This window comes from Adelges cooleyi, unplaced genomic scaffold (genome assembly GCF_023614345.1).
Source record: "Adelges cooleyi isolate 19-005CV unplaced genomic scaffold, UGA_ACOO_1.1 ACOO_flye_CR_arks_rails_tigmint_CR_PRNA_574, whole genome shotgun sequence".
Classification (NCBI taxonomy): Eukaryota; Metazoa; Arthropoda; class Insecta; order Hemiptera; family Adelgidae; genus Adelges; species Adelges cooleyi.
The window spans coordinates 15,746,922-15,765,770 of record NW_026096268.1 but is presented as its reverse complement, the minus strand read 5'-3'; the positions used below and the strand labels follow the sequence as shown (position 1 = coordinate 15,765,770).

The window sequence follows — 18,849 nt, the reverse complement described above, 5'->3', positions numbered from 1 at the left end:
ACTGAACCGATGGACTTGGGATTGAAAAAATAGACTATTAGTCCGTTTTGCTACGTGACAAACACGTTTCAAGAACGACCCCCACAGCCATAAGACATGTCCCAATGTCAAAAAAAAAAAAAAACTCCATTGATATTAAAAAAAAAAAAAATACAGTCAGAACGATTGAACCTGGTAACTAATAAAACGAACCCTAAACAGAGGGTGGGCAAATAATATGATTTTTTTGTCAGACCATCACAGCCATGTCTATAGGATAAATTACAATATTTTCCCCATCAAAACTGATGGATTAATTTTTCTCGAGCTTCGTGCATAGTTAAGGAAAGAAAGTCATACGTATTATTTATGACATAATTATCTGTGTTTCATCGTCCGTATTTTTTCGATATACCTAATACAACCAACGCTGTATAATTTTTAAAAAGTCAAAAAGGTTTTTTTTAAATTAATTAATTATTCATCAACTGGTTGAAATATTAATAAAAGGGCAATGGTAGAACACAGACTATGTTGTTGTCTATATTATGTAAAAATTTGGTTTCTTAATTTTTAATATAGCCTTTGTAAAATCAAGTCAGAATGTTAATACTGTACGCGACCACTTTGGGAAAAAACTAGGACAGTTATTTAGTATTCATTTATTTTTACTCCATCGAACAACAGTGTCCAATTAAGAAATATAATAATAATTATCATTGTATTGTTTTCACATTTTTAATAGTGACTAAAGTATATTTTATATTCGTTTGCAGTTGGAACCAGAATGAGGCGGAGTTGACAATTCTGAGTTTATGAATTAAAATATGTTTATGCATTTTTAGCGCGATTGCCGTTATGTTAAGTTGAAAAAAACGATTTACGAGAAATTAAAATCGTTGTTTGTCTATTTCAACTATTATATTGATATGCTTCATTCCAATATTTATAAAGCATTAGTTTTAACTTTTTTAAAAAAAATCAAATTTTTTTCTATAATTTAAGTAGAATTACTTTAGCTTACCCGATCTTCGGTTTCGCCCATTATTATTATTATATTTTTTGCATACGCTGCCATCGCCATATTTTGTTCTCCAATTATTCCAGACCTATGGAGTCTCTTTGCACTTTCCTTATGACCGATTCCCCAGGGCAACGTCGAAGAGAATAGGTGCATCCCCTCGTCTAGAACCAGTTTCTACTGGAAAATCTTCTGACATTACAGAGTTGAATTTTACTTTACATTCCATTCCTTCTGGGAAACAAAATGTTTGTCAGCGCATGTTGTTAGCATTATAATATCATACACAAGTTTGGAAGTAATTGGGATAGTTTTTTTTTTTAAAATATAGTGCGCCGCAATTTTAAATAGAAGTATTTCTACATTTCGTGGGGGTTCTTTTCGATTAAATTAGGGTCTTGGGCTAATAAGCTCACCATTCGGCTTTCTAGGTACGATCATTAGTTTATCGTTTATCGAGTTTCTACATAATTAAATCGGTTCAGCGGCCAGGAGATAATGGGTGTGGGTGCAGACAAAAAAATAAAAACATAATAAACAATTACCATAATAAATAGCTAGTAATAGCTATGGCCAATCAATCGAAGCTAACGAAATAAATTACAATTGTTCTTTTTCAAAAATATTCGTCCAAACACTGTGCACTTATTACAGGGTGATCCATCTGATGTAACATGTTTGTGTATACAAATTTAGTTATTACGGATATTTTCTATACGGTAATTATTCTTTGTATTGTTTTTATTTAGTGATAGGTAAGTATTTATTGTGTTAACTTTTGAATTGCGAAAACTGCGCTTTTAACGGCATTAAAGTGAATATTAGCACTGGTATATACTGGCTTTCGTTATTAATTAAATGAAAATTTACTCTGATCTAGTCTTTGTCCGTCACCGAGGACAGTTATTACTTATTTACTTGGTTATTTTAGCTACTCTGCGAATATAAAGTGGTATATACCAATACTGATTTACTCGTCAGTATACATAGTCATAATTTCTAGTTCTCAGAGAATAATAGAATAAAACAAAACGTAAAACTGTAGTAGAGCAATTGCCAATAAATCTAAAAGATCTACGTTAATCAACGAATGTCACTCGTAAAAATGAATAAGATCAACAAATGTAGACGCAGAATATAACTAATTATTGGTCATGTAAATATCATCCCTGGGAACACACCACAGTGTAGAGAATATACTCTTGCTCGTCCCTAGCAATTTCTATGTATGGTTGGGCTTGAATTGGGAGGTTCATTAAAGTGAATAATAATATCCACCTTACACGAGCGATGCTTATTTTTCTGTGGACAATTTTCAATGGAAAAATAATTAAACGTCCATGGTAAATACAATAACGACCCTCTCTCGATAACAAGACAAGAAAGAAAAAAACATACTTCAGACATATTATATATCAATTTCGAAGATCACGTATTATTTTTTATTCGAATTAAATCTAATTGGTTTTTGGCAGCTATTCGTCGACGACGTAAAAAAATCCGATTAGAACAGTTGAAATATTTTCAAGGTTTTAAAATATGAACTATGTAAAAAAACTTAAACAATAAATATTCTCATGCCGGCTTCTTCTTTGGGTTCCTCGTGTAGTTGTACAATTTCACTTCCAACATCTGAAAACCGTCGTCGACAAACGACAGTCCTACAAACACAACACAACAAAATAAACACCAAAACCGAAACAACGTCGACGTGACGAGACCGTAGACGGCGATGAACTGGAAAAAAAAAAAAAAAAAAGTTAACAAACTCAATTATACTCGACAAGTCACACACTTTTTTTTTTGTCTGGTATTAAAATCGATATAAATAATAGATCAATTCACAAGTTTGTGGTCACCTCGATCAGTGTCCAGAACAGAAAAGCCAAATACAGAGCGTTGTGTGTTGGCGTGTTGTTGTCATTTACAGATGTGGGATCGCGTACAAAAGACGATGTAGCCGCGAAATCGGCTAGTCTCGTTTCTTTTTGGCGCCAAACGTCCATCAACCAAATTTTCAAACCCTCTGCACTTTTTGGCAATTCGGATACGCCGTATCTGCAACACGACGGACATAAACGTCGTCATATATATATGTTTAGATCAAATACACTATAGCCGCCGTCAAAAGGAATCGTGAAAAATGTTTCAAATCAAACACACACCGTTTTATGTGAAAGTGTACGTTTCTAGGAAAGACGCCGCACAAAGCGTCTAATTCGTTTTGGGGAATTGAATCGGGATAGCCGATCGTTAAGTCGTACACCGCGTCGATTTGTTTGTCTAAAAAACAAAAACGTCGAGTTTACACGTTCAACGAGAAAAATAGTCAAACGATTGAGATAAGTCAAACGATTACACTCTCGTTTCGTCGTTGTTATATTGATTTGTTTTTTTACTTTTTTTCATAATATCCGTGAGAAACACAAAACCCGTGGTTTTCGGATGAAGAACGTGCGCGTACTTGGGAAAACCGTTTTGCTCAGCATATTTATCGCTGCGCTCCACGTTGCCACGTGAAAGGTCCGTCCCTTCCGGGAACAACAGTATCTACGGGCGGCACAATGTACGTTAATTTAAAATACCATCGACCGCCGTTGACAAAAAATACGCGTGCGTCTCAATAAATACTTGGTTGGTGTCGTTGACGTTTTTGAAATACTCCAGTTGGTCGGCCATTGAACTCTGATCGTGATCCCAACGTCGTCGGATGTACAGGAATCCCGACATCTGCATCACCCAGCCGGCGAACGGAACGTGGCGGATGGCCGATTTCAGTACCATTTTCAATTTGTGCGCTTTCGGTTCGGTGCCGTAGTACATACCGGCCCACAAAAAATTCCAATCCAGCCGGTTGCGATGATTCATTATCAACAGTGCGCCGTCCAGTGGATTTATAAGGTCGCCGGTCACGACGAAACGCGTTTTGAACAGTAACCGCATCAAGATCTTGGTAAAAATATTAAAAAAAAAAATTAAAAAAATATATATATATATATATATATTACTCGGTCGAGTACAAACGAGTAGACGAAATATCGAAATGAACGTGTAAAAACTCACAGTAGGATACATTTCCCACGCAGAGTGTACGACGCCAATGGCGTAGCGAAAAACTTGAGGACACGCAAACATCAACGGCGTCATGGGACAACACAGTACGAGAAATCCGCTGGCTATGCTCAAGTACCACAAGCCGATGTACGCAAATCCTCGCCACTCCATCGTGTTCGTTTGGTTTTCACTGAGAACAAACGTTCGTACGTTTACAACGATGAGCGGCGTGATCGTCGGGTATAGCCGAGTGTGTACCCTACGACAACGCCACTGCATACGCTGTGTACACAATTATTAATTAGTCAATGGTACAAAATTAAATAACTAGTCGCAAGCGTAAGAATATGACACCGGAACCAAATACAAAAGCAGAATTACAAAAACACACACAGGTTAGATACAGCAAAAAAAAAAAAAAAACACAATACAAAGGTTTGACCATTTAACGCAAATAATCGTAATCGACTGTAAATATTCATATACATTATAAACAGCGTTAGTACTTTTAAAGTTTTTTAGTTAAAAAAAAAAATTACAAAAAAATATACCAGGTGACATTTTTATTTGTACATAACGTGCAAGTTAAATGTTCATCAATTAATTAATAACACAATTAATGAACATTTTTATCGTCTCGATTCCTCCCATTCTTCTCTCCCTTCGCAAGCCTTATCTCAGTTTTGCACTGTTCTACCCATTTATGATAAAAACTGTTGGATACAATAAATATTTGATGACAATATTTTCTTCTTTTGAGTAATTTTTATGACAGATAAAATCGAATAAAAAATGACATTGTTTTACTCAAGAAACCAAAGACTAAAATGTAATATATATATATATATATTAACTTACAATAAGACATGGTTTACAATACTATTTTTTTTCTTTTAATATAAATGCATTTCAAAAAAAGGTAACATCAAAAGGGTTCTTATGGTAAATTCTGACCACTGGAGAGAAAACAAAAAAAATGAATTTACATTAAGTTGTTTTGGAATTATAATCACTTAGTACCTATAAGTTAATAAATAAATATTTTCTATTATAATCAAGCAATAGTGTTTAAAGAATTTTCAATTCAAGTAAAATAATTAAATTTTTACATAAACAAAAAAAAAATATATATATATAAAATTACATTAATAAAACCCAACGTCTAGTTTTTAAAATATATAAGTAACTTAAGTCTAATATTGTTAGAGTTAACGTGTATAAATAAATCATACATACATATATTATATCCTACTTAGGTTTTTCAAATAATAAATTGAACTCCACTTTAGGAATTTTATTTTTAATTAAAAAAAAAAAAAAAAACGTATCATTTAAACTACACCAAAATATAAACAGATAACATGTCTGAAGAATTTGAGTAAAAAAAAAAAATCACATAGTTTAAATGAGTATAGAAAATACAAAAATTTGAACACATAAATAAAGCCTACGATTTCTTGTATTTTAAATACTTCTTAAGCAGTTGATCAGCGTCTGCATCAATTTCTTTGTCCTTAAAAAAAAAAAAAAGTGACGATATTGTAGTTAATTAAAAATGTTTTTTACTATATAATACTCATAAAAAAAATATATATATATGTATATTATTAACCTCTGAATCTTTCGTAGGGAGTTGTAATGCTTGTTCCAACCACTGTACGGCCATTTCGTATTCTTTCGTCGCAATAAAACACTTGGCAAGATGGAGGCGACAGTCTTTTAATTGAATCGGCGATTCTTTTTCAAATTTTAAGAACAATTCAATCGCTTCTGGCACTGTACCTTTGGGAACTTCTCCGTACAACCAGCTGGCGATACGCCGTTCAAACGAAGTCAATATAGCGACCTAAATAAAACGAACAATTAACGTTAATTGAAATTACTGAATATTTGCCATAAACTCGCATAAATAAAAACAAAATATTACTTCATATTCGAGTTTTCCTTTTAAAAAATACAACGTAGGATCTTTAGGATTAATTTTTATGGCTTCGTTAATATGACTCTGGAAAACATATCCACCTTCAATTCTTTCTTTGGTCGATCCCAATTGTCCTCGTGCTCCGCTGCATATGGCAAACCATTTGTGAGCATTACAATTTCCTGGATACATTTCTAAGGCATATTTGGCCCATTTTACACCTGAAAAAAGACACAATTTAGAAAAAAAAATAAACGTTTAAGAGTAAATTTTACAGAAGTATAAAAATTACCTTCGTCAATAACCATTTTGCTTTTTTCCAAATCCTTTTTTGCTGCGGTATAATACTTGGATACAAATTGGCAAGATTTCGCCAATCTCCATAACACTTCGATATCATCGGTTCTCTAAAATTATATTACTAGGGTTATAGTAAAAATCATATAGGGTTTATATATATATAAATCTTAATATATCTTATACATAACTGTCTATAAAAAAATGTTTTTCTAATTAGCCCCTTAATTGATAGTAGCCTATTCAAATAATACATCCCTAAAATTTCAGTTATAAAACCAGACTAGGGAAATTGTGAGTTTCGTGTGCCGCAAAGAATTAAATAAACACGAGACGACAACAAATTTTTTTTATTAGATTTCTATAAAATACGTCATGAATAATCAGAAAATATACACACAATGAGTATGTAAATAAAGTAAGTTGTTTGTGTTTAAACTTTTTGTCTGTACTGTATATACATATAAATAAATAGGACTGACTCAAATTTTTTTTATTGCAACCCTCTCATTTATTTTATTCTGACAAATAAAAAATATTCAGGAAATGGCAAAAATGTTTTCTTCTAGGAAGGTAATAATAATGTATATAGATATATGATAATACATAAAGAAATAAAGACAGTATTATAATATAAAATTTACCTCTTCGTTGAGTTTTACTAAGATGTCATAAGCCTTAAGTTTGTCCTCGTCACAACCTTCGAAGAGTTCATCGACTTGATTAAAAATATCGTCACACAACAACGTAGCACTATAGTTAGAACTTAGATGCGTTTCGGACATTTTTTCATCCAAACTAACAAATATTCAGTCAGATTGATATACTTTTTTTTTTAAAAATTAATTAAATTTAATATTGTATCAGTACTTGTCGGTGAATTGAGGAGAATTCTGAGAATCTTCGTTTTCAGATGACATGTCGTGAAATTCGTCGTCCGTTCCAAGAGCTGTATACAAACTGGCTTCGCTAGTAACACTAGTACAGCTAGACAAGGTTGATCTACCACCAGCCTTTATGACCTTCTTTCTATAATTAAATATATATATAAAAAAAAATATATATATATATATATACTTTTGAAATGATACATCACAGTTATTAATATTTTACTCTATTAATTTTGTTATACACACATATACATATATAGTAGTAGTTGTTACGTTTATATATATATATATATATATATATAAACGTAACAACTACTACACATAAACGTAATAACTATTAATTTACTTTAACGCTTTCAGTTCCGTTTGAAGATCAAGGACCGCAACGTTTAACTCATCGACTTCCTGTTTAAGTAAAATTTTTTCTTTCTTTTCCAATAGTCGAGTTAAAAATACAACACCGACCGAACCGACTGTAATTCCAATGCTAACAGCGACAGCGATTACACCCCTTAGCCAACGCGGATCTGTTGACATTACATTCGGCGCTCCTATACAATAGAACAATGACAAGACAACAACAATAATGATTTCTCTTTGGCATATTGATAATTAAAACTCTGCAAAAAGCTCTCTCCGATTTATTAATGTAGAAATGAAATTTGTTTGAAAATTTTAAACACAAAAGTATTTATTGGAAACTAATTTTTATATGACGTAATATAATTATTACTGGACACAAAACATTTAAAAAAATGTCAAAAATATTTATATCGATTTCGGCCTTGGCCCGAATAATAAGTAAACAAACGAAATGTTGCTGAACTTGAGAATGCAAATTAATAATCTCAAGAATGTACTTTCACTAATTTGTATCAGTAATTAAAATCATATTTATTCAGTATGTTATAAATAATAATATTTTATAAATAAAAATTACATTTAAATATTACAAGTAGTGTAACTATGGTGTTATGGTACAACTAATTTGTATTATTTTCTTTTACGATACATAAATATATTTATATTCAACTATTAAGTTACAATGACAAACCGTTTACATAATAAGTGTAAAGATCGATTTCAAATTTCATCCAAATTAAAACAAAATAATCTATTTAACAACTTTTAATGTTATATAATTTAAATATATATTATGTAAGTCACACAAAAAAAAAACTGTTATGCAATAATGAAGTCTATTTTGAGTTTGATAATAAAACTAAAAAGGTGAAGAGTTTTTTGTATATATAAATTCATAAAAGAGAATGCTGGCACGTTGTTTATATACCAAAAAAAAAAAAAAAATGTAATAATAATATAGTAGATCACTTGAACTTCCTATATAAATTTAGAGATCAAATCATCGACTTAAACTTAAAATGAACATTAAATGTATTTAAGCAAGTTCAGACAAAAAATAAAATGTTAGTATGCAATTCTTAAGTAATATTGAGTCGATCAAGAACGTTAGTATTGATGTCCACGCAATTTGTTATGCTAGAAATAAGCCAAGTCAAATCACCAAATTATATATAAATATGAAATTTTTAAAATTACAACAATAGTTTTAAAGCAAGTACATAAATCATCAGTAAAAGTATACTTATTTTTAATTAATCGATACTCACAAATGTTAACATTGAAATAATATTATTAAGTATATAATATATGTATAATACCACATCCATAGACAACACAAAACATTGTTACAGTTGTCGCCAAATTATTATTATCACAGTATGTTAATTATTAATCAAATAATAATACTGCATTGGTATACATATTCTAAATTCCTTTCCGCCTAACTACCATACTTAATTTTTATCAATCGATAAATTTAATCACTTAGATTTAGATCAAATTTGAGAGCGTACTTTAACATTAATACGTTAGTCCTTTAACTGCTAATCAGTTTTCTTGTGAAATTTAATAAATTTAAAATACGATAGAGCAGTTTATTTTGGTTTTCTATGTTGAATAGATTTTGAATTAGAAATAACGTGTTTACACATCTACATCATTGATGTCCGTACATGTTTACGGAGCTGAAAGGGTTAATTTATTTTGAAGCATGCGCATAATTTACTAATTAACATGTGTACTGTAAAATATGCAAATGTATAATAATAGTATATTAAAAACAAAGGCAACTACCTGTTCAGCATAAGTTTCCCACGCCACCGACATGGTAAAGTCGCTATTAAAATACTTTTGGGTAAATACAAAATATAGCAAAAAAAAATTCTCAATAGATTACGATAAACAATACCTAGAGGTTAACGTATAAAGCTACTGTGGAAAAAACCAAAACGAAACGGTATATTATAATAGTTGGTTATTATATAAAAAAAAAAAAAACTAATGGTTGGTTAATTATACAATTAAATGTTCCGATAGAAAAAAAAAACAATGCGTCAAACCGATTACATTATAAACGTTAACTGTTGTTGTGTTTATGGTGTTGTTAAAACTTAAAAGCCAAATTAGAAATAGACAATAGTTTTATCTGTGTGTGTGTGTTTGTTTGTACACTTACGGTAACGTCCGTTAGTTGAAACGTCCAACGGGCCAAAGGTCGGACCGACACAACAGTCAAGTGTCGACGGGAAATTTGTATTTTAAAAGACTATTTTAAACGAAACAAATCGGGATGTGTTGTAATAAAACGACGGAAACTATCGCTTTTGGCTGCGGATAATCACAACTGTGGCTAAAACTGAAATATCTGACGGCTGACCAATTCCGATTTCTGACTGATAACAGCCGTGATAACGACAATGGCGGTCTCATGATACAATACCATATTGCCCGGTCACTGACCACTGACCAGGGGCTACCGGCTCCCCTCCCCCTTTCACCGGGCAAACGGTTATTGTTATTTAACCGTGTCAGTTGTCACCTGCTCGGCCGGTCAGTTTAAAATTTAAAAGCAAAATGCGAAATATTATTGTTTGGCCGAAATCCGCAGAAATTTGTAAATAAAACGAATTGTAAAAATGCGCCGGGCTGCGTTAACCAACGATAAAAATACAAACGGCGACAAAATACATTTTTCGGTTAAAAAGCTCTCTCCACTTACCGTGGGAGAAACCCCTGTTAATAGTTATGACGACGAAATACAATTTTAAACATATATTATGCAGCTCTGCGGGCTACGTGTAATTAATTAGATAGTTGTCCTTATCCGACGTCAAGATTGAGCTGTAATAAAATATAATATTCAGTATTTTGTTTCGTTATAAGTTTATAGCGTGTAAATAGTAAACGTTGTTTTTTTGTTTACATTGTAAATATACAAGTATTGATGACTATTTAACAATTAAAATATTATAATATATTTTAATGTCATTTCAACTCTACGAGAATAGAATAGAATAAAATATGTAAAAACCCTATTAGTGATCGCACTTTTTAATTACCACATTGGGTATAATCGGATAATATTTTACATAAAACAGTTTTGTTTTCCAAGGATTTTCTTATGACAGAAGCAAGTGTTGTGTGGTAGGCGGTAGCCAAATTTAAGGGTAATTATAGTGGTAATGTTTCTTGCTGTGAACACGTCAATAGGAAAAGTAAAACGTGTACAATTATTATTTGGGTATTTTATTTAAATTAATAATTACCAAACGGTCCACCGTGTGAATTGTAAAATAAATGAAAAATATTTTCAAATTAATAATACTGTTAGTAGCCACCACTTGGAGCGTTGCTTACCCAATAGACGATAAGACTGAAGTGATGATGACACATCTTATCAGGGTAGTCCAATTCCTTATTGTGTGCTTGTCTATATTGTGCTTACACTGCTTAGTATGCTTACAATATTGGAAATCGTATATTTTGCTACTTGCTAGTTTATAGACAAAACTCAAAAGTTGGAATAATTAAAAATCCTGTTTGGTTACATTGGACGTGACGTGCAAGCTACTTTGGAATTACAATGATTATTACTTAAAAGCTGTTAAATAGGTGCGTATTATAATTTTTTTTATTGGCGTTTTATGTTAAATAATACCGAATTGTTCTAAAAGTTATTCTCTCGTTAAACCAGTTTTGACTTTTTACTATAAAATTATTTGCCTATTATTTTTTTAACTACTTACAATCGCAGTTATTAGGTCTATTAATAATTATTTCTTCTAAAATGTCTTCTACGTTAAATTATTTTTCGCAGTTTCAATTACTTGTTTTTACACAAAAATATTATACATTTTATCTGTTTAATAAAAATTATTATTCATTGTACTTGGTCAACTCGTTTATGGGTGTGTTTTCAACTACAAATTTTCATTATTAGGTGTATTATTTTAATTTTAATTAAAAACGCATTTTAGTGTAAACTAGATGAATAACATTATGCTTACCATCTGAGTCATTTTCGGTGATAATTCCTCAACTATTGGTTGTGTTTAACACGTAAATAAAATTATATACTACACTGTCCTATACTGTAGTACAATATAAGTAACACACTTCTTAACAATACCATAGAAGTCTATGGTTTAATAATAAACATTTTGATGATGTACAAAGTAGACGTCCTTGATTTCTCACACTTATGAAATCTTAAGTGGTAGATGGTAAGGAATCAATTCCATAATGAGTTCAGTTTATTTTTTTGCCAATGAAATCTACGAGTCAAAACAGTTGTTGCAATTTTTTTGTGGCATTTTTAGCGATTAACAAAATAATTAAGTTTGTTAAGAACTGCTTAAGCCAAAATAAGTCCTGTTTTTTTGAAGGGGCATAAGAAAATAAAACTTAATCGAAAAAACAATGCTTCAATAGGACATGTACGTTATGTGTGTCGATAAAAAATATTTATGATAATCGATAAAGATTTGTACCTGTTGGCTCCGTTTGTATAGGACAAAACAAAAACAATAATTTTTGTTACATATTATATGCTTCTTTTTTTTTTTAGGTGTTGAATAATATCAATATAATTTATTTGGTATCAAAGTACAACTTAGTGCAAATATATATTATCAATGGCTAAGGCGACGAATAAGATTTTACTGGGTTTCGTGGACGAACCGATTACTGACAATAATTCTGACGATTCATACACGATCAATAAAATTGGAGGATTGCCCGTAAGTTCATTAAGTTGTCTTTTATAATTTCGGTTATTTCATAATACATAATATTTACAGGATTCATCGAATCAGGTTACTTTGCCTGAGTGTTCTCTGTGCGGTTTTCAAACGCCTCTCTTAGCTCAGATCTACGCACCCCTTACCAATTCTAAATATCATCGAACGTTGTATATACACGCTTGTGTAAATCCTGCGTGCTGGAACAAATCCGAAAGGTAAAGGAATTTATTTTAGAAACGTGCAATGAGCCGAAAATTGCATCGATTGGCGGATCGACGGAATGTTAACATGAGTGTCCAAGATGGCATCACAGGTTGCTCAGTGGTCAGTGCAGCTGCCTAGCAAGCCGAAAGTCTGGGTTTGAATCCCAAGGCCGGGTGCTAAATTTTCGACTTGTTTCGGCGTTTCTTACATGTATTATATATATATATTAATTTTTAAAATCGGATTTATATAACAGCGGTTATACTAATTTTTAGTTGGCACTGCTTGAGAAGACAATGGGTGGCTTTGGACAGCGATGTCGAAACCAAACAAACTTCGACATTTATTGAGTGGTGCGACGATGCAGATGATTGGGGCGACACACCTATAGTCGAAGAAAATGGAAACGTCAACGGTGTAAGTCAAGCAGCAGTTGAATCATGTGCAACGGCGAGTGCGGAATTAGAAACTCCTGATGGAGATAACAATGTCGTAGTCGAGAGTATAGAAACTCCAGTCGTCGACGTTCTCCAGTTATTGGATACCAGAAAAGAAATACCGGTTGTAAGTATATTAGAATTTAGTTGTTACAATAATAACTAACATAACTTGTATATTTGTTACTCATTATTTATGAAAATGTATGTTGTTGGCCTTGTTATCCGAATTTGTTGAAAAATTGAAACTTTGTGATATTGAACGATCAATAGTGTAAACTTGTATTCAAGACATGTGCATTTGAAAAAAATGAATGTTTAATATGTAATTTACTATTTAACTATAAGCGTTTAAATAAAATTAATCGTACGCATATTTATAGGCGTTCCACAATGATGTAATGCAATTTGAGCCTTTTTACATATCGGTGGCTTTTGAAGAATCGACAGACACAAAGAAAGCATTGACGGAAAATACTTCAAATAGTATAAAAAATAGTCATATGCTTGTCGAAGACAACAATGAAGGATACGAGAAAAGTGTACCCATACACGGTGACAAATTATTTGAGTCGTTTTCTTCTGCAATAAGAAAAACTCCTGGTCAAGTATTAAGGTAAACTGTAACAAATAAATTTAGCCAAAATTAGTTGAACTTATCTAATGACTTTGATAGGTATTGTCGAGATGGAGGAAAACCATTATTTTTATACGAACAAGAGGAACCACTGAAATGTCGAAATTGCCAGGGAAAATTGAAGTTTGAACTACAAATCCTTCCGTCGTTGATTACGTATTTAAAACTTATGATCGGAAAAGACCAACACGGGAGTGGCCACTTGGAATTTGGAACTGCTTTAGTATACACTTGTGAAAAAAGCTGTTGGACAGAAACAACGGATACATTTAAATACGAAACAATTTTAGTTCAAGAAGAAAAACTCTTTTAAACCTTGTTTCAGTTTGTTCCTAGTTACTATTATAGCACTAATGAAACGTGATATTTCTATAGCATAAGTTATTGATTAAAATAGGCACTAGCGTCCTAACTTTTTTATTGTTGTTTATTTGTTGCAGTTACTTATGAAATATATAAATTATGAAAAAAAGCATAAAGTCATTTTTTTACACCGTGAGTGATTTATTATCTAAACAAATTGTTTCACAGAAAAAATAATATAGTATTTCTAGATAATAAATATTGCCAAGTGACAAGAGACGATTCTCCTAATCATTTCTTGAAACATAACCGACTGTCGGAGAAAAACATCAGCTATGCTTTTGCAATGTTGTTACACTAAACAAAGTACAAAACGACCATTCGCCTGTTTAATTTGTCATCTAGAATAATTTTACACCGAGATATTTTTATTTTATTTTAAAGAAGTCGATTAAAATTGTACTTAGTTAAAATGATGAATCGTATAACTCGAAAGTATATTTTTAGTAACAATCGCATGTTATTATATCAATTTTCTTTTTTTATTTAAATTGTTTATATTGTATTTTTTTTTTTAAACTATCATCAGGTGTTATATACCTTTTAAATACCAAGCAGATCAACAGTATTACTTTTTTTTTGTACATGTAATTGAGACTTCTGTAGTTTTTCATCTGGCAATACGTACGTTATGGTCCTGTAATCATTTAAGTCAAGTATATCGTGTAAATTATAATATTAATTACATATTTAATTAAAAACAAGTTAGTAAAAAGTGACCACATTAACCTCGAATATTGTCATTAAATATTACATCAATTGTGAAAAACAAAATAAACTGTAATATGTGATGGTTTAATAAAAAAAAACTACTATCTATCAACAGAGAGCGCTCGCTCATTGGTGTACTTAAGAGTTAAAATGTACGCTTTTAAGTTTAAATTTAAAAAAAAATTGCTTTTATCGAGCGCCATAACAAATTTAAGGACTATGGTCCTTAACGTTAAGCTTTGATGATGATCATTTGTACCTACAATTTATAGATATGTATTTATCTAAATTTAAAATATTTTCTGAAAAAGATGTTATAAAGTTAGAATTCAATGAAGAAATCTATAAAATTCGAATTGCAACGATTTTTCCGGGTCGGTATAAATTTTAAAACAATCATGTTTGTTTCATATTACTATTGAGGCATTTGCTTAGTAATATTTCATATTTAACTTAAAAATTTTAGGCATTTACATCAGGTTACTCTCGATTTTAAAAGTCCCACCTTAAACCCTAAATCTTAATCTAAAAAGAAAAAGTTTCCACCCCAAAATATATTTACACAAATACCTAATAATTTTGGTCCAAATGCTGTTTATTCAACTGTTTAGGATCCTAATTAAATTACCAAAGTAGTGTTAATTGTAGGTATTACATATGTAATTATTATTGTTGTTACTATGGTAGGTACTAGTTCAATATAGGACAGTATGTATGCAATTATTTTTATAGTAAAATTGTTGGCTAGTTCAAATAAAACATTTTTACTAAGAACATAATATATTAAGTATATTTTCTTTGTGATTAATTTGTCAAGAAAGAACTTTAGCGAGAATGTGCGGTGCTATTATTTACAAATATATAAAGATACAACAAACAGGCGATGAAAGCAAATCATCAGACGCATATACAATTGTGGCGCAGTGATTTATAACAAGGTTAGATTTTCTTTAAGCTTCTAGTATATTTCAAATAAGTAAAATTTGTAATTTTGATTTAAATGACGGTAAGAATTCTACCCTGGAAAGCGATTATCTTAACAAATGGTTAATAACTTTTTTGGACGCAACACCGTTTGGCAAATGGTTGTGGTCACTACAACATAGTAGAAACATTATTTAAATTAAAAAAATGTAAATGAAATCTTTTGTGTTCAAAAATTTGTGCGTATACCAAATTAGTTTACGATTTAACATTTGTTTTATAAAATTCCAATAAAATAAGTCTCCTGGAAAGAAGAGAGACAGTTTATGTTAGGCGGGGTTAGGGCGAGAGTTGAATTTATTATGAAGTTTAACATTACCTATTGTCAAATATTAGTTACTCGATATAATTGGTAATAGGTAACCGAAAAATGCACAGTGATTTCTCTAATTGCTTTTGATACTTATTTCTGTTTTCCTGAAGCACTATTAGAAAGATAAGTGATTTGTAATTTGTTAAATAATTATACCAACAGCGCGCGACAGAATACATAAAAAATTGCAGACGATATTCGAGTTCCAAAGACGCTCTAAAATTCTATGCTGTTTAGTTCGTTTCCAAGGAGATACTTGTTAGACGGTCAAATGTCAGCATATTCTGTGGATTTTTCGTTTTAATATAACACTGTTACCAATAAATACATTTTGTTTGATTCCTAAAAATTAATGACGTTTGGTTTTGATTTTGTGACCAAAAAAAAAAAAAAAAATTAGCTACGCGAAGAAAATCTGCCACCGACCAATAAACTTGTCTTACTTGGTGAAAGATGTGGAAGCCAATTTGCGTTGAAGAATAATTATACGGTAGTTGTTCTACGATACAATTCGAGTTCGATTGTCAGGTCGGATTTTTGTAATACTTAATATTTTTTTTCTAATTTAATAAGATCAGAAAAATTCAGAATTTTAAACGTTAGTGTCTACACAATAATTACATATATTACCCGCTTGGAAAATTGATGTATTCAAATTCTAAAAAATCGTAGATTGAAAAATATATTCTTTCACAAACATACAATTTTAGAATTTTTGTGCACAGATATTTTATAAATAAATATTTTACAACTGACGTTTTGAGTATTAACTAAAAAAATATGTCAAATCTTTTATAAAATAACGTGCAAGAAGTATGTAAATTGCACACGTCTTTTTTTTTTATTAAAAATTGAATACATTTTGTTTTTTTGACCATGCCGTGTACCTAATAAAATTTTAAACAATTGTGAATTTTTTTTTATCTGCTTAAAAACAAATCTAGGTAAAACAGCATTTTATACGAAATGTCATCTTTTAAAATCCCAAAAATCAAATACTCGCAGATTTTAGTTTTCGAGTACAGAATTGTTTTTTTTTGTAAATATATTTAATTGTTGCTATGTTTATTCTCAATATATTATATTTGTCACCTTAGTAAATCGTCTTAAAAACGGGTTGTTTATTTAGAGTTGTATTGATGTTTTGTTTGCAATTTTAAGAAAATTATTATTTTTATTTCTCAGCGATTTTGAACATGATATTAATGCTTAATAACACGGTCAAAATGATAAATTGTATTGGATTAGAAATAAACTAATTCAAACGCGATGTATTTGTTGAACAAGCAGTTAACACAAAGCTTTAAAAATAGTTGTATGGAATAATTTAGGTTAGTTTAATAAATATTAATGATATTGATAAATATTAAGATAATGTTATAGCAAGGCGATTAAATAGTGTTTTAAAAGCCATTTTAGTTGTTGTTGTAAATAATATGGTATATACCTAAATATATAATCATTTATAATACATTTTTATATTGAATTTGTATAATTTAATTATTTTTATTTTAAATGTGAGCTAAGTGAACACAAAAAAACAAATAAATGTTGCCATACTATTTTTGAATTTTGGCGGGCTCGGCAAGTCATCGGTAAAATAATTAGTCATCTTTCCGATGACTTCGGTTAGGCTCGTCTGGTCTATGGCAACGGTTGCTACGTTTTAATATTAATAAATTATAATAGTTCTCATTTTGCATAGTGCATTTTCATTTCATATTTTGTATATGAATGGTGTACATTTTTAAGTTTTTAACTTATTTCAATTTTTTTGTTTTTTTCCCAAACGGAATTATTATCGATGTCTATAAATCCTATACTATATCTTAAATTAAACTTTTATACAATTAAACTGTTTGTCACAATTGACAATGTTTCTCTATGAACATAATACATAATAGGTACTTATTAACCAAATGTATCATTTGTATTTTAAAAATTTTTTATTTCGACCGACTCAACACCGCCCCATCGCCAAATACCAGAGAAGATAAAATGCTGACTCTTCGAAATGGCATAATCGCAAAAGGAGAGCTTTAATCGTTGGTCCCTCTCAAGCCATCCAACAGTAATTTAATTAATATCATTCTATCACTTTTAATTTTTATCATTACATAATGAATTTTACAAATTTCTATAATTATATAAGTCTTATTTTAACGTAATATTGTAGAAAATATTAAATTACCAGCTACTTTCTAACGTGTTATATTATACTAATTACTGAATACTAACTTACTTTAATAAACTGTCGTCCCTTATGGCTATCTAGAAATACACACAACAGACTTAAATTAGTAATTATTAATGAGTGTTATTTTACCGCCAATTGAATATGTTGTATTATATGTTGATTGATATGTATTGGAACCAATTATGACAAATTTGATAGTATTTGTGGATAGAATATGGTTGTCAATTTGAATACAATTTCAACTAATGTTCTTAAAGTTTGTTAGAATAGAAAAAAAGGGTGTTAGATAATGTTTTAGAGTAACCCATGAGTTTTTAAAAAAAAAAAAACAATCGCTTTGGCCTATGTGGGTTTCAGTCTGTAATATCGAAACTAATAAGCTATAGAGTCTGTTCCCCGGGGTAATTGTTACAATTTAGACAAATTATTCAAGTGCAGTTAAATTTAATAAAAAGGTTCATCGGTTGTATGTATTTTTATATAAGTACTTATATTTATGTATGTATAAACTTTTACCTTTTAATTTGAAAGTACATGTTAATGTTCTAATTAATAATTTCTCAGCTTCGCATCGGAGCCAATATTTTTTGGCTTCTGCGTTAATAATTTACAATATTATAGGTGTACACAATAAATTTAAATATATTATATAAAATATACGGTCATATTACGTAATTATATGTTATTATATTATGTGTTTCCTCGTGTTAAAAACATTGAAAGGTGTATGTAATAA

The 18,849-nt window shown here is 30.3% G+C and overlaps 3 protein-coding genes across 8 annotated transcripts; 1 reads left to right on the top strand and 2 right to left on the bottom strand.

The window, feature by feature from the left end:
* Positions 1 to 960: 960 nt before the first annotated feature.
* LOC126842645 (lysocardiolipin acyltransferase 1-like) lies at positions 961 to 9,972 on the bottom strand. Of its 4 annotated transcripts, none has more exons than XR_007686369.1 (8): positions 9,320 to 9,678; positions 4,064 to 4,244; positions 3,632 to 3,949; positions 3,400 to 3,550; positions 3,166 to 3,283; positions 2,860 to 3,058; positions 1,546 to 2,737; positions 961 to 1,234 (listed from the first exon to the last, which is right to left on the bottom strand). XR_007686369.1 is itself a non-coding variant. In XM_050579699.1 (7 exons), exons 2-7 carry the CDS (start codon positions 4,223 to 4,225, stop codon positions 2,576 to 2,578), a joined length of 1,110 nt encoding a protein of 369 aa, XP_050435656.1. In that variant the 5' UTR covers positions 4,226 to 4,244; positions 9,702 to 9,972; the 3' UTR covers positions 961 to 2,575. The 4 variants fall into 4 exon arrangements, 2 of the variants coding, with proteins under 2 accessions (XP_050435656.1, XP_050435655.1); XR_007686368.1 differs by having other exon boundaries at positions 961 to 1,231; XM_050579699.1 differs by lacking the exon at positions 9,320 to 9,678 and adding an exon at positions 9,702 to 9,972 and having other exon boundaries at positions 961 to 2,737.
* Positions 5,213 to 11,659, bottom strand: LOC126842646 (regulator of microtubule dynamics protein 1-like). 2 transcript variants are annotated; one of them, XM_050579700.1, is made up of 8 exons: positions 11,533 to 11,659; positions 7,509 to 7,713; positions 7,143 to 7,301; positions 6,917 to 7,070; positions 6,268 to 6,382; positions 5,982 to 6,196; positions 5,667 to 5,900; positions 5,213 to 5,567 (listed from the first exon to the last, which is right to left on the bottom strand). In XM_050579700.1, the coding sequence occupies exons 2-8, from the start codon at positions 7,697 to 7,699 to the stop codon at positions 5,502 to 5,504; spliced, it is 1,134 nt and encodes a 377-aa protein (XP_050435657.1). In that variant the 5' UTR covers positions 7,700 to 7,713; positions 11,533 to 11,659; the 3' UTR covers positions 5,213 to 5,501. The 2 variants fall into 2 exon arrangements, with proteins under 2 accessions (XP_050435657.1, XP_050435658.1); XM_050579701.1 differs by lacking the exon at positions 11,533 to 11,659 and adding an exon at positions 10,883 to 10,900.
* LOC126842647 (programmed cell death protein 2-like) lies at positions 10,919 to 14,399 on the top strand. Of its 2 annotated transcripts, XR_007686370.1 has the most exons (7): positions 10,919 to 11,137; positions 12,093 to 12,264; positions 12,325 to 12,482; positions 12,747 to 13,035; positions 13,292 to 13,524; positions 13,585 to 14,040; positions 14,100 to 14,399. XR_007686370.1 is itself a non-coding variant. In XM_050579702.1 (6 exons), exons 2-6 carry the CDS (start codon positions 12,160 to 12,162, stop codon positions 13,856 to 13,858), a joined length of 1,059 nt encoding a protein of 352 aa, XP_050435659.1. In that variant the 5' UTR covers positions 10,919 to 11,137; positions 12,093 to 12,159; the 3' UTR covers positions 13,859 to 14,399. The 2 variants fall into 2 exon arrangements, 1 of the variants encoding a protein (XP_050435659.1); XM_050579702.1 differs by having other exon boundaries at positions 13,585 to 14,399.
* The last annotated feature ends 4,450 nt before the right edge of the window (positions 14,400 to 18,849 follow it).

What these genes read in the sequence shown, in the direction of transcription:
- LOC126842645 (XM_050579698.1), bottom strand. An exon ending in CGTGGGAAATGTATCCTACT is followed by an intron (nt 3,950 to 4,063) that starts GTGAGTTTTTAC and finishes ATTTTTACCAAG; the next exon opens with ATCTTGATGCGGTTACTGTT. An exon ending in CACGGATATTATGAAAAAAA is followed by an intron (nt 3,284 to 3,399) that starts GTAAAAAAACAA and finishes TTTGTTTTTTAG; the next exon opens with ACAAACAAATCGACGCGGTG.
- LOC126842646 (XM_050579700.1), bottom strand. Translation starts at nt 7,699, where the DNA reads ATGTCAACAGATCCGCGTTGGCTAAGGGGTGTAATCGCTGTCGCTGTT. An exon ending in CAAAATGGTTATTGACGAAG is followed by an intron (nt 6,197 to 6,267) that starts GTAATTTTTATA and finishes GTCTTTTTTCAG; the next exon opens with GTGTAAAATGGGCCAAATAT. An exon ending in AAGGAAAACTCGAATATGAA is followed by an intron (nt 5,901 to 5,981) that starts GTAATATTTTGT and finishes CGTTTTATTTAG; the next exon opens with GTCGCTATATTGACTTCGTT.
- LOC126842647 (XM_050579702.1), top strand. Translation starts at nt 12,160, where the DNA reads ATGGCTAAGGCGACGAATAAGATTTTACTGGGTTTCGTGGACGAACCG. An exon ending in ATAAAATTGGAGGATTGCCC is followed by an intron (nt 12,265 to 12,324) that starts GTAAGTTCATTA and finishes TAATATTTACAG; the next exon opens with GATTCATCGAATCAGGTTAC. An exon ending in TGCTGGAACAAATCCGAAAG is followed by an intron (nt 12,483 to 12,746) that starts GTAAAGGAATTT and finishes ACTAATTTTTAG; the next exon opens with TTGGCACTGCTTGAGAAGAC.